The sequence below is a fragment of the Castanea sativa genome, chromosome 11 (genome assembly GCF_040712315.1).
Source record: "Castanea sativa cultivar Marrone di Chiusa Pesio chromosome 11, ASM4071231v1".
NCBI lineage: Eukaryota > Viridiplantae > Streptophyta > Magnoliopsida > Fagales > Fagaceae > Castanea > Castanea sativa.
Window position 1 is genome coordinate 19,944,830 of NC_134023.1, and position 14,968 is coordinate 19,959,797.

Sequence of the window (14,968 nt, forward strand, 5' to 3'; positions counted from 1 at the left end):
TTAACTTTTAAAACATATCAACATATCAACTAGAAGTCTCTACTTCCATGATCAAGACAAATCATCTTAGTTGACACGTTATAGTCTTCGCAGATGAAATGCCCAATTTCATCACCGACTACAAACTATAAATTCTGAGTTTACAAAGAACTTGTGATCTACATCTTCTGTGACTTTTCACATAAATCACATACAATGCATCTCATGGACTATATGATAATGTCCCATATTCATGTTACCATTATTTTAGATAATAATAAAATAACTTTATCAATCACAATATTAAGTCATACATCATGTCATACATAATGTTATACATAATATCATACATAGCATCATACAATAGGATTTAAGGGCACTAATCCTAACAGATACAGACCCACATAGAAAAATCCAAACGAAACCCACACAACCCAAATACATATAAAAACAGAAATACAGACAAACCCAGGTATAAACCGAAAATTCCATTGATATTTTATTTTTAGCAAATTTGGAACATAAGGAGAAAAGAGATGGACAGGCTGAGAGGACGGGAGGGTTAGTGCGAACTTAGATAAGCTAAGAGAGACAAACTTGAACACCATGGTGGTTGCGACTTTAACGTTGTTGTCGCAGCTTGAGGCAGAGAAGATGCGAGCGTTGTGGGAGGATTTCCCAAATTCCACGGTTAGTGAGGGGAGTTGAAATCAATAGATTTGAGACTTGAAATCCAGATGGATTTGGGTCAAATTCAAATTCTTCTCTTCTTAAGAACGCGAGAGAGGAAGAAGAATCAGAGACTGCATGAGAAAAAAAACTGAGAGAGACAATCAGAGTTTTTTTTTTTTTTTTAAGTTCATGTACACTGACTAAACTAAAGAAAATTGACTATTTTTTTTAGAAATGTTTTAATGAAAGTTGGAGATGCACTATATTGTTTTTTAATTTTGTCTTTATTTAAATATAGAAATCTAAAGGTATTTTTTTAATTAAAAAAAATGAAAAACTCAAATAGGAAAAGTAGTATAGATTATATATAGGAAGATTCTTCTCTTTTCACTAGCCTTTTGTGTGGTTTAAAAATACCCTTATTAATGAAGGTAATTTCATTTAGATGAAGAACTCAAACAGGGAAAGTTCCTTAATATAGATTATATTTAAAAAGATTCTTCTCTTTTAACTGGACTTTTGTGTAGTTCAAAAATATCCTTATTAATGAAGGTAATTTCATTTAGAAATAGGGTCATAAATGTCAAATAACAAATTTCATTTTGAATTTAAAAAGAGAACTCTTAAAATTTAGAATTTTCTTCCCTGCATGTTAAAAAAAATTACAGTCATGGCTTATCTCTAAAAAAAATGAAGAACTCAAACAGGGAAAGTCCCTTAGTATAGATTATATATAGGAAGATTCTTCTCTTTTAACTAAACTTTTGTGTGGTTCAAAAATACCCTTATTAATGAAGGTAATTTCATTTAGATGAAGAACTCAAACAGGGAAAGTCCCTTAGTATAGATTATATATAAAAAGATTCTTCTCTTTTAACTGGACTTTTATGTAGTTCAAAAATACCCTTATTAATGAAGGTAATTTCATTTAGAAATATGGTCATAAATATCAAATAATAAATTTCATTTTGAATTTAAAAAGAGAACTCTTAAAATTTAGAATTTTTTTCCCTTCATGTTAAAAAAAATTACAATTATGGCTTATCTCTAAAGTTTATTATTTTTATTTGTTTGAAAAAAAATATATATTTCTAAATTACAATAAAGGCAAATTATTAACTTTTACCTAAAAAATAGAAGAGCCTCTGAGCATGGGCGTGAATGTGTGCTCAGAAGTTAGTAGGTGTCTAATATCATTCACACCATCTGGCATATTTTAGGCTCGAGGCTTTTCTTTAGCTTCCATGGGAATCAATGCATTGATATTTTTCCATAAGATAATGCAAAGTTGTTTTTGTAGTATAGATTTTCATTTAGAAAAATAACATTTTCCCAACTAAGCACAGTAAACAATGTTTTCTTTTATGATCTGAAATGTAAAATTTGATAATTGGGAATCAGGTAGAGAAGTTCCAATCATTGAATATACTTTCACCAGCTAAACGCATGCATAAATTAGTATGAACAATACTGTATGAGTCACTAAAGCCATAATTTTGGTTTGATCCTCAAATTGTGAAAACTGGAATTATATATTATTGTATACAGTGCACTCCAAATCTCCATAAATACATTGAAACATGTTTATAGGCAAATACTTTATCGAGCCTCTAGCAATGTAATTGTTAGTCCATTTGTTGAAGATCCTTCTTGCTTGACTGGTGAAGAATCCATTTCTGATAGATACCTTCCAGTGTGAAAACCAGGCTCTTTAGGCTCAGGTAGTGCAGTCTCACTACTCAACATCAAAACCACTGTAGACATGGTCGGTCTATATTCTGGACATTGCTGTACACATAATAGACCAACATGAATTGATCGTAACACTTCATTTGGGTTGCACGATTCATTTTCAAATTTATCAATTAGTTCCAATTGTCTGTCCTTCTTATATAGTCTCCATGCCTGAGAATTTAGATCACTTGTATAATTAAGTTCAAGGGGAAAAGAGATTATATTGAAACCCTAAAAGTTAGCAAAATATGGCCAAAATCACTCATCTGAAAATTTGAAACAGAAAAAATAACAAAACAAAACCAGAAGGGATTATATTGGTTGACATCACTTACATGTCCAAGAAGGTTAAGATTGTGGTCTGGATGACAGAATCCCCTGTTTCTCTTACCACTCACTATCTCTAATACCAAAACACCAAAGCTATACACATCAGATTTTACTGAAAAGAGTCCATCAATTGCGTACTCTGGAGGCATGTAACCACTGCAAAAAATTATTCATTAAATGAACATGTTTATGGATAGCGGTCGCAATTACAATATATATGGAGATTCTTACTATGTTCCAACCACTCTACTTGTTTTTGCTTCAGTTTCGTCTCCTCCAAAAATTCTAGCCATGCCAAAGTCAGCAATCTTTGGATTCATCTCATAGTCTAGTAAAATATTGCTGGCTTTTAGATCTCTATGAATAATCCTCAATCTGGAATCTTGATGAAGATAAAGTAGCCCCCGAGCAATCCCGTTGATAATGTGGAAGCGCTTAGGCCAATCTATCAATATGCTTCGATTTGGATCTGCAAGTTTAACATCAAAGTTAATTCATGCTGGGACTGTCAATTATTTAAATATTCATTGAACCTAAAATCAAATAACGTTGCTAACATGGACATTCTGTACAAGTAATTTCAGGTGGCTGCAAAGGTAACAATCATAGCAAAAACTAGGACCACAATCTGTATAGAAATATTGGTTCAAGTGAAACAGTAAGGAAAAATGCTATTTGGTGCAATTTCCATCCTGAAGATCTACAAAATTATGACTGGTTTAAACATTAATTCAACCAGAAGTTGCAGAACTTAAAAGCTAATGTAGATAAATTTATAGTCTAAATAAGCTAAGATCTTGATGGACCCAAACCAAAAATGAAGGAGTCCAAGCTTTTGTTGGGCATGTATTCATATATGAGCATTCTTTCTTCTTCTTGAATGCAACATCCTAAAATCTTCACAAGGTTACGATGCTGAAGCTTGGAAATGCTCAAAACTTCATTTTTGAATTCGTGGAGTCCTTGTCTTGAATTTGCTGACAGCCTCTTAACAGCTATTTCTTTATTTTCTTGTCCCTCTGTTAGTATGCCCTGTGTATCATTATTAATTTGCATCAGTCACAAACGTTCAGCTAGAAGGGATATTATACTTTTATATATTGCCTGTCTGTATGCGTTCAAATTTATAAATGTCTAAAAAAGTTCTATGTGCAGAAAAGACTATTTATAACCCCCACCCAGATGACTTTATGAACAATAGAATAAAAAAAATAGTTTGTGTAGACATTAATTTCATATTTCTGAAAAAACAAGTCATCTTTTTTAGTTAATTACCAATACTTGTACATGCACCAAATGCACAGGATTTATTGTAAATTTCACATGAACAGACTCATAAATTAATAATTTCACTGAGAGAGCAAACTGCTACTGAAATATTAGGTAAGTTCAATAAGATAGTTTGCTTTACTAAGCAGAAGTTATCAACAAAACTGCAGAATAGGAGCTCAATTCATGGGCAGAAATACTATCTTGGTGCCTGAAATTGGTTCCATGTAGAGTGGATAGTCCCAACCATATTTATGGAACTGTATAGCAGTCTTTCTATTTAGATACCTTGTAAACCTGTCCAAAGCCGCCTTTTCCAAGCACATTTTTAACTGAAAAGTTATCTGTGGCATAAGCTATTGTAGCAAATCTGAATAATGGTAGCTCTAAATCGTCATTCTCACTTCCAGTGAAGTCTTGAATTGGTCCCGGATTGTATAAAATAATTCCTGCAAAGAATGGAGCACATATGAACTAAGGAAGGAATACATATATTTTAGGAATGTTGAAATTTTAAAAACCCATGGAACACATATGAGGTTGATTATTCCAGTCAATGCATTCCAAAGTGGTACTCACTGACATACTGTGATCCTGACTGATTGGTCCAAGACATGGTAAAGAAAACAAAAACATCCTATAAATGATTGCCAAGATGAGGTTGGACAAGAAATTAGAATTCAAAATATGAAATAGGATTGATTTGGGATTGTGGTTGTCGGATTAGTCATCCTTCCTTTTAATACAATTTTTCACTGATCAAACCTGATTTTGGTGTTTTTTTTACATGTGTTACCTTCTCTTTTAGGCTTCTTCTTCGAGACATATAGCATCAAGCACAGGCCGAGGAGAGCCATTCCAAAAGATAATAAGGCAATAACTATGTTCCTCGTTTGTTTCTTTCTTTTCGAGCTTCCATATGCTGCTGCAATCATCAATTCATTATAAGAAATTAGCATTAGCATTATGGAAAATAATTTTCTCAAATCACTTTATCATTTTCTCACATATGGACTAATTTCTAATTGTTCCTTCTGTTTCCATATGCTTATATTTCAATTGGCCTCATTTAAAAATTTTGACTCAAAACAAAATCTATTTAAAACTAAGAAAAATGAACCTTACGTAATTCAGAGGCAGCCATCCTAATGAAAATGTCTTGCCCATATTCAGTGTACACTCTTATATCAATCAGTTCTCCAAACCAAAGTATGCAACCACTTCCTCCTCCTGTGATGTCCAAACTAGAATAAGCTGTACAGGTGCAGTTCTTCAAGCACACATCCCTGCATTCATCATGGTCCATGGTCCTGTTATACCAGGACTGCCTTGTGTCTGGCAATTTAATTCCAGAGTATTTTAGAAAGCCCTCACCAGCCCCACAATTTAAAGGTGTCTTCGGTACACATCCATGTGACCAATCCTCCCCATTCCAATCTTTAGGAAATTTTGGCACAAATCCTGTCAAACACTCACAAGCTGGGGCATTGTTGATGTTGCAACTACCATATGCACCACATAGTGCGTACCTGTCACAGCCATCCTCTTGTGCCGTAAAGTAGAGGCTCCAACTCTGCGTTCTATCAATCCATATAAGCCGCTGAAATTTGCCATCAGGAGTTAAAATCATCCTTGAAACAACCGAGTCGTTAATAAGCTGATAAGTAGAGTAAGTCTCCACCGGATTGGAAACATATTCATATTTATAAATTGGGTTGGGTTGTTGCACATTAGGCATACCACTGAAATGTAGACCATTCCATGGTCCTGTCCGGAATAACACTGTTGGTCCCTCCCTAAGAATAAACTGTGGTAATCCATTTGGATCAAGCTGAATAGTATAATTACCTCCTGAAGGGTCGTCAGGGCTCTTCCATGATGTCAACACTAGACTCAAGCCGGTTACCAAATTAAATCCGAACTTCATACCGGGCAGATACGTATCAGCTGGATGATCAAAACTCTGCCAAATTATATTTTCTGCATCACTATTTCCATCTCTCACTATAAAGTTTCCTGTATCCAGAAGCTGCGCAACTGGGTTGCTTGCTGCTCTTGATGAATTGGAAGACCAAATGGTATTGTTAGCTTCATCCATAAGGACAAGAATTCCCTGGTCCACAAGTTTGAAAGCCCCTGCTGTATTGTTAAGAGGGGTATCTCTGTTGGCAACCCATACCACTGTCATTGTAGATATCTTCTTGTACCATATTCCTATATACCAACTTTTGGAATTACTTCTAAAGAATCCAAGCTCAAAATTCCCACCTGATGAAACTAAAGTCTGACCGTCTCTTATTGACTGAGTTACAACAATGGTGTCTACTGCTGTTGTGATTACAAAGATGGAGAATATACAACACAAAAAGCAGAGCACAAAATAGACTTGCATGGGTTGCCTCATGCCTCTCATGATCCAAGTGGACCTATACAAACTAATATACTGCAGGACTGACATAGAAAAATGAAGTGCTAGAGCATTTCAGCTTCCAAAGTCCTTTGCTATTGGAACTTTGAAGGGAACTTAAAGGGTCTCCTATGAATAGCAAGTTAAATTACATTGTTCAAACAAGTGTAAAATTAAAGCATCACCTTCTTCATTTTTTTTTTTCTCTTTTTTTTTTCTTTTTTTGGTTTTGTTTTTTAAGTTATACTAGCATGTAACCCATGCAAATGCATGGATGCATTTAAAATTCAACATAATTTTTTTTATAAAAATAGAAATAATTAGTCAAATTATTTTACCTAGTTAGTAATAGACTGTTAGCCATCAGGACAAGGATAAAGAGACCAATTTTAAAGTTCTGCTAAGATGTAGGTTATTATTTATTTATTCAATGAGAGTTTCTTTCAATTCTTTATTGGTTTCTCTGTTTGTTAATTGATTCTTGATAGAATCAAATTTTGGATGTTAGGGTTCAATGTCGATTTTCAAGTACCTTAATGATGATTAATGTTTGTTAATCTTAGAGTATTTTCATTTCATCGATTGATTATTTTATATATGTTAGCTTCAAAAAAATTAATTTTGGAATTTTATGTTCTGTTGGATTTGAAATGGGAAAGGCCCAAAAAGAAACGGGTTACTTCTTTAGTCCAAGCATATGTGTAATTTTTCAATAATAAAAAAGTTGTCAGATCATTTAAAAATGAGTTGTTCACTGTCAGGAATAGCTAGTCTAGTAAGTATGAGCTCACTTCTAAAACCGGTTACTTCTTTAGTCCAAGCATATGTGTAATTTTTCAATAATAAAAAAGTTGTCAGGTCATTTAAAAATGAGTTGTTCACTGTCAGGAATAGCTAGTCTAGTAAGTATGAGCTCACTTCTAAGGATTGGGAGATGGAGGTTCTAGTTTCAAATCTCGCAATGAGAAGCACCTAAAAAATAACCTCACGCTCCTATCTTATGCTCAGATCTTTTGCTCCCGCATGTTCAAGCCCAGCAAGTAGTGTTACTATATTCACATGGTACTAGAATTTTTGTTTAAAAATTGTCATGTCATTACTAGTAGTGGTGATTTGAAAATTTTAATGTAGAAACCTAACAGTATATTTTGACAAAGATGAAACTACATACGATGCATCACTCGTGCGCGCTTGACGGGGCTCAGTTGTAGTCTTGCAGAAAGTAACTATGGGCCTATGGCGGTAATTGAGTATTGCAGAAGTATCCCCTTTAATTTCAACTAACCATTTCTCCAAAAAAAAAAAAAAAAATTCAACTCTAAACACATACTTTCCATTTTAGCATTACACTCAAAAGAGACAGATATCTACTACACAGCAATGGTCAAGGTCTTCATCAAATGCTTAATATTTTCTTTTGTATCTTACTTGAAATTCACGAAATTGGAATTCCCTCCATCTATCCCTCAATTGTTTATAATTATTGTCTTTATAACATATTCTTCCAATTACGTTCTGTTGCAGGAGATTTTCGCGGTATTGACTTTGTCTAGATGCAATTAATAAGTAAAAAATATGAGCACTGGAACCGGTGAAAATGAGGTTTTAGATTGAGTAACGACTCGGAGTCTGTAGACATGACAATTGTGTACAAGTTGGAGTAAGACTTGAACTAACATCACTAGATCTAGAAAAAAGAGCATTTCAATTAAGGGTGTGTAATTTCAGATAAAATATGCGATGCTTAAGAGTCCAGAATCCAGATAATTAATTGAGCGTGTATTATGTGGATGTGTATTGAGTCTCACATGGGTAGACACTAAGCCCATCCAAACTTTATAAACAACTATAAAGAGTCTCAATTTTGATTAGACTAATCATTTTAGTATCTAGTGCGGAAGCGATCGATGATTTACATTACAAATAATGTCTAACGAGTACTTCACATATTAAAGTTGGGAAGATCATATTTAGCGCATAATATGAGTGAAGGCCAGTCTTTTTTTTCTTTTTTCTTTTTTTTTTTCCTAAATGAGTGATGGCCAGTCTTGCGACTGGATCGGGGTACTCACACACGGCATTGAGTAAGTGTTAAACTTTTAAAAGACAGCTTCTTCTTTTTTTTTCTTTTTTCTTTTTTATAGCAAAATTTTAAAGAAAGTTTGACTATTTAGTTTGCAACAATTTCATCTTACAGTTGTTTTTTTCCCAAACGTGTGTTATACCATGAAACTGTCCATGTTGGAAGTTAGCTAATCATATAGTCAAGGATTTTTAAAGATAGTGGAATCCATTAACAGATAATGCAATTTATACATTTTCGGTAGTTAAATTACTTTCTTAGCAAGTGGGAGTGAGGATATAATTAAATTGTTCCCTAAGTCCCAACCCAAATCTGAATTAGTAAAATTGATAGTTTAGGGATGACATTAAACTTTAGAAAAAATTATCATTAACGGATGAAAGTCCAAAATTGTTATTGCCTAAAAGAATTAAAATATATTGTTTTCTATATTAAAAATAAGCCAAATACAATTCTAAATTTGGTAATTCCCAAAAGTCCATAGTTTAAAAAGTGACACTAGGCTATAAGATACCTTTAATGTGAAAAATGTCAACAAAAAAAAAAAATGTTATCATCCAACACCAAACACTTTTTAGTGTATCCAAGGTAAGATTTAATTATAGTTGGTTTAAATCTCACCATATATGTATGGCGTAAATGCACTTTTAGTCCTTACATTTTGACTCGATTTCTATTTTGGTTCCTACATTTTATTTTTACCACTTTTAGTCCCTAAACCAATTAGCGCGTCTTATTTTAGTCCTTTCCGTCAGTCAACCGACGGAAAAGAGTGACATGGCTGACGGTGGAATAAAAAAATAATATAATTACATACAATAATTAATTGAATTAAAAACAAACATTAAAATAAATAAAAAAATTCATTAGTTTTTGGGAAGAACATGACTGTTCATGTTCTTCATGTTCTTCCCTAAACATGTTTGATTGCCGAGAAATTTAAAAGGTCACATTAGTATCTAATTTTTTTAAAAAAATTAATTTATCAATTTAAAAAAAAAAAACAGCAGAATTAAAATTAAAAAAATTCATAAATTTAGATATGAGTTCATCTTCAACAATAACACAATGAACATAAACCCAGATTTAAATATAACAACACACACCCAAACATAACAGATCTAAGTTTCTTTTTATTCTATATTTTTCTTCTTCCCCAGATCTTTCTCTTAGTTTCTCTGCCTCCCTTTCTTTCTTTAGTCTTCTTTCTTTCTTCCTCTTTTTCTTCTCTCATCTCCGACAAAATCTACTCCCACAAGTTCTTGTTCGACTTCGGCTTGAACCCGCATCTCAGCTCTCGTCTTGGACCCACATCTTGGCTCGCCTTGACTTCGACTTCGACTTCTACTTTGACTTCATGGTCCTCGTCCCCATCTAGGTCCTGGTCTGTGCGTTTTGAGCCATCGTCTTTCTATCTATCTTCCCGATTTCGGAGCTCCTCCGATTCTCTCTTTCTCTTTCATTCAATTTCTCGCTGTGTCGCTTGCCACCGGTAAGGCCTTCGATACCTATGAATTTCTCAAAGGTGAAGCTTTGAAAAAAAAAAAAAAGGATCTAAATCGCCGCCAACGCAAGAGCCATGGTGATGAAGGTTTGGGAAGTTAAGCCTGGCCAAAAGCTGAGGGTATTTGAAGAACAAGAACCATGTTGTGGCTGTTGATTTTGTGGGTAAAAGTTTTGGTTTTAGAGGTGGATCTGGGTTTGGATCTGGTGGATTTGAGATGGGGTTAGTTGGTTTAGCCCAATTGAACCCAGTTGCTCGAAACCTATAAGGTTTTGAGTCAAGAACTCATTTGAAAACATGTGGGTCATCGAGGTGGAGCAACCATCTGAGCATGAAGAAGAGGGCTGGGTTTGGGTTGGGACTTAGGGAGAATTTGGTCTTGAATGGTTGATTGTTGTTGTTGTAGTAGGTTTTTTTTTTTTTTTTTTTTTTTTTTTTTTTAAGTTTTTGGGATTGTGTTCTTTGATCAGGATTTGTGTTCTTGTTCAAGCAATCTGAGATCTCAATTAATGTGATTTTTTTGTTTTTAATTTTTTTCATTTAGTTAAAATTAATAAATTAATTTTTTTTAATTTAAATGCTGACGTAGCAATTTTTTAATGTTAAAATATATTTTTTAATTACTATTTTATTGTGCCGTTAGCCACGTTAGCATTTTCTGTTAGTTCACTGACGGAAAAGACTAAAATGAGACGCGCTAATTGGTTTAGGGACTAAAAGTAGTAAAAATAAAATGTAGAGACCAAAATAGAAATCGGGTCAAAATATAGGGACTAAAAGTGCATTTATGCCTATACGTATAGTCATTTACAAACAAAGAGAACATATTAAATAATTATTTAAAATGCACAACTAAAAACTCCAACATGCCTTCTAAAAAAAGAACAACTCTAATATACCGTAATAGCTTTATAGTTTAATTGGTACATTGTGATATTTTCCAGTGCCGGCTCTAGGATAGAAGCAATTGATGCGGCTGCCAAAGGCCCCAAATGGAAAAAGGGCCCCAAATTTTAATTTAATTAAGCCCAAATATTAGCTAATAAATAAAATAATATTTTTTTATCAAATGAAAAACAAGAAAAAAAGAGAGAAATGCTACGTTCATAACATTTTTCACAATACTTTTACAACACATCTTAAGTAGCATGTTGTTACACGCTGTTATTGATGGCAAAAAAATAATTCCAGTAATGGTTTCAAATTATAAATAGTAACAACTTAACACCTAGAATTTGTTGTGAAAAATATTATAAAAGTAGCACTTCTAAAAAAAAGCAATACACAAAAAAATTTATAATATTTTTCATAATAGTTGAGTTGGCAAACTTACCACTATCAATCTACCATATTAATGTGTGAAATGTTTTGTCAAATTTTTTGTGTCTATAGAATTTCTAAAATTTTTTTTTGCCGATTCATGTTAATTAGTAAAAAAATTGCATTCAAAACAAGATAATAGAGTTTAAGTAATATTTAATTTTTTTAAGTCATATTTAAATATATAAAATGCCATAATTTCAATTTTCACCTTAAGCCCCTAAATACATTAAGCCACCCCTAATATTTTCAAAGGAAACATCTATGGTTCAATACTTCCAACCCTAACTATCAATGTAAAAAAAATTATAATATACCTTAATTAAGGACAAAATAGCCAATATTACTCTCAATAAAATCAACAATAAAAACTACTCAACTATACATATAGTGGGTTCAAAACTACCCTAAGGGTACGTTTGGTACATTGAATGAGGATTACGATAGGAATTGTAATTTTTATTACTAGTAATAAAGTGTGATGTAATATAATAACTAAACTTATTTATTAGTTTGGTTGTGAGTTATAATATTAGAATGAAACTTAATATTTATTTTAGGAAATATCTTACTCATATATTATATCTTCTTAAAATTTGTTATTTTTAAATTTAAAAGAGATATGTGTTATTTTTTAAGATTTTTTTATTTTTTTTATAATTGTTAGATGTATATGAAAAGTTTGTTTATTTGGAAATATATTAAGTTTTGAAATTATTACACTTGCTAAAGAATAGCTAATACAACCTTTTAAAAAGGAATTGTTATTCCTCATTTTGAAGAATAACGATTCATAAGGAATGGCTATTCCTTGTAATGAAAACATAACCAAACTAAAGGATAACTGAATCATAGGAATAACTATTACATTACAGCAGCTATTACAGTCTACCAAACATGCCTTAAGATTTAATTATAGTGAGTTCAAATCTCACCATATACATATAGTCATTTACAAATAAAGAGAACATATTAAATAATTTGTTTTTTAAAATACACAACTTAAAATTCCAACATGCCTTCTAAAAAAGACAACTCTAATATACCGTAATAGCTTTATAGTTTAATTGGTACATTGTGATATTTTCAAGGGAAACATCCATGGTTCAATCCTTTCAATCCTAATTATCAATGTAAAATATATATATATATATATATATATATATATATTTATTTATAATATACCTCAATTAAGGACGAAACAATGCTGTACTATTGGAGATGGAGTTTTAGAGATTTAACATCTTATTATCCTATTGCGTGGGATTTCACAGCATCAATGAACTAAAATTGCAATGGATTAGATCAGGTAGGAGGAATCTGTCAACAATGTGATCTCTACCTCCTAAAACAAGTATGATTGGTGACTCAAGCTCCTCTACTCTTTTAATGTCCTATAAATTCCCCCCATCACTAGGAAACTTTATGACACCAATAAGAATTTTTATAAAAAAATTCTACTTTTGTGTCTGCCATCAGATGAACACTAGATTCACAATTCAAAAATTCTACTTTTGTGTCTGCCATCAGATGGACACTAGATTCACAATTCAAATAGTTATGGCCTATACAGTTTTAGTGAGGAAGGTCAGAGTACAAGCATGTCTAACTCCAACAGTTTAATATCCTTATATGAACAGTCACAATTTTGAGAACATCATCTTTTAGGTTTAATGATGATTAGCCTCAAACATCAACATGCACTAGGCTAGGCTGTCCCTTCAGCTATTCTTACTTTTCTAAAGACTCTTTATCAGAAAGGTTTCAATTATTTAAATTCAGACCCCACTAACTGCTGTAATCAGATATTGCAGTTCATTGTCCATAAGGTTCCTTACAGGTTGAGTAATTTCCAGTTTAACAGTAACAAGAGGCATTGATCCCCCTGCAGCACTGTCTAGTTGGCAAATGAACAATAATTGACAGTAATCTCCATTCATTTTTTTGTCAATTAGTAAAAATACTCAAGCTCTTAATTGTGCTGCAATATTCTCACCTTCCTGTTATATCTTTTACGATCTCTTGACATGTCAAGGAGGAAGTTGGTGGCATACATGAGTCTGGCTGCATTTGCTATCTTTCTACTCATGACTCCTCCAATTCAGTAGCAGTTCAATTCTCCACTTCTCCCATTTAGTATGCTGCCATCTTGGTCACCCCTCTCTTTAGATCTTGAAGTTGTTGATTCCTTCTTGTTGTAAAGTTGAGTCATTACAATGTGAAGCATATCACTTGAGCAAGCAGAAGTGAATGCCCTGCCCTTTCTGTCTAGGTGTGATGGTCATTTTAGTAGTCCTTTTAATTTAGCCCATTTGGATATTTGGAGTCCAGTAAAAGTCCTCTTATTTTGGGATTTAGGTATTTTATAATTATATTGAAATAAAGACTCAATTTGATGAGTCAATTCATGTTTTTTTTTTTAATCTAATAATAGCTAGACTATTTTCAAACTTGTTTGTCTCAATTTGTTGATGATTACAGCGTACTTCATCAATCTTTGGTTTCATATTGCACACAAAATAATGTAGTGGAAGGTAAATTGAGACACCTATTGGAAGCTGCCCATGCACTTTTATTTCATAGGAGGGTTCCAAAATCATATTGGAGTGATTTCATGTTGACCGATCGTTATCTTATCAATTGAATCCTTACATTGTGTGCATATGTTATGTTCATCTTCTAGGCATGAGAGGTGATAAACATGATTATACCCCTCTGCCATAGATTATCCTTTGTCAAAATTCACTTTAGAACAGATTAGCACAGGTACTGTTCACGGATACTGTTCAAATAGCCCCTAAACATTCCTGCTAGCCTCTCTCTAATTCTTCTTCTTTCCTACCCTAAACCCACCACAACTCAATCTAATAAAACCCACAAAACCAAACCCAACAAAACCCACTTCGCCATTGTAACCAGTAAACAAAAACAAAACGAAGTGAACCAAGAAAAAATATATATAAAAAACTAAACTTTTAGATCTCATTACCTGGAGAAATGAGTGAGCCACAATGAAAGATATCGAGAGGCTTTCTTCAGACTTCAGAATGAAAACGCGCTGTGCTTGTTTGTGAGAGAGAGAGAGACACCATCACAAACTAACGGCCTCTGCAGCTGAAACCAACGGCCCTGCCACAGAAACACAAACACAAACACACAGTTTAATAACTAAACATATTCAATTAAATATCAAACACCATCACAATTCACAAACTCAAAAACCCATTTACCTAGAAATTTAAAAACCCTCTGCACTGTACTCTAATTTCTAATCATATATGCATAAAACAAGCTGGCTCTTAACCTCAATAGGCCATTTTAGAACAGAAATTAAAAGCAAAGCAGAACAAGTGGGGTTAGATTCCAACAATTCAAACATTACTAAATATATATTAGAAAAGAAAGCCACAAAATAATAAAAGCTAATCTGAATTAAAAAAATGGGTTAGCAAGTAAAATTGGAAGAGGCGTGAAATGGGTTTATGGGAAGAGAGGTATTAGGGTGGGAGGGGAGTGAAATTGGAAGAGGGTGAAATGGGTTTATGGAAGGAAGAGTACACCAGAGGGAACCCAATCTTCGCCGGCGTCGGATTGGGTTGTCTTCCTTGTGAATTTCTCTTCTGAGCTCTTCGCCGGCGTCAGACTAGGTTGTCTTTTCCGTGGATTTCTC

At 33.0% G+C, this 14,968-nt stretch overlaps 1 protein-coding gene and 1 long non-coding RNA gene across 2 annotated transcripts; both read right to left on the reverse strand.

The window, feature by feature from the left end:
• Positions 1 to 2,250: 2,250 nt before the first annotated feature.
• Positions 2,251 to 6,397, reverse strand: LOC142615435 (G-type lectin S-receptor-like serine/threonine-protein kinase At4g27290). The gene is made up of 7 exons (XM_075788178.1): positions 5,110 to 6,397; positions 4,781 to 4,909; positions 4,273 to 4,433; positions 3,528 to 3,747; positions 2,947 to 3,184; positions 2,721 to 2,871; positions 2,251 to 2,556 (listed from the first exon to the last, which is right to left on the reverse strand). The coding sequence occupies exons 1-7, from the start codon at positions 6,395 to 6,397 to the stop codon at positions 2,251 to 2,253; spliced, it is 2,493 nt and encodes an 830-aa protein (XP_075644293.1).
• Positions 6,398 to 9,693: 3,296 nt separating this feature from the next.
• LOC142615436 (uncharacterized) lies at positions 9,694 to 14,968 on the reverse strand. Its single transcript, XR_012840756.1, has 3 exons — positions 14,529 to 14,968; positions 14,288 to 14,427; positions 9,694 to 9,982 (listed from the first exon to the last, which is right to left on the reverse strand). It is a non-coding gene; the product is annotated as an uncharacterized LOC142615436 (long non-coding RNA).

Excerpts from the sequence above, each read along its gene's own strand:
- LOC142615435 (XM_075788178.1), bottom strand. The coding sequence starts at position 6,397 with ATGAGAGGCATGAGGCAACCCATGCAAGTCTATTTTGTGCTCTGCTTT. Across the intron at positions 4,910-5,109 it reads GATGGCTGCCTCTGAATTAC|CAGCATATGGAAGCTCGAAA; the intron begins GTAAGGTTCATT and ends TGATGATTGCAG. Across the intron at positions 2,872-2,946 it reads AGTAGAGTGGTTGGAACATA|TGGTTACATGCCTCCAGAGT; the intron begins GTAAGAATCTCC and ends AATTTTTTGCAG.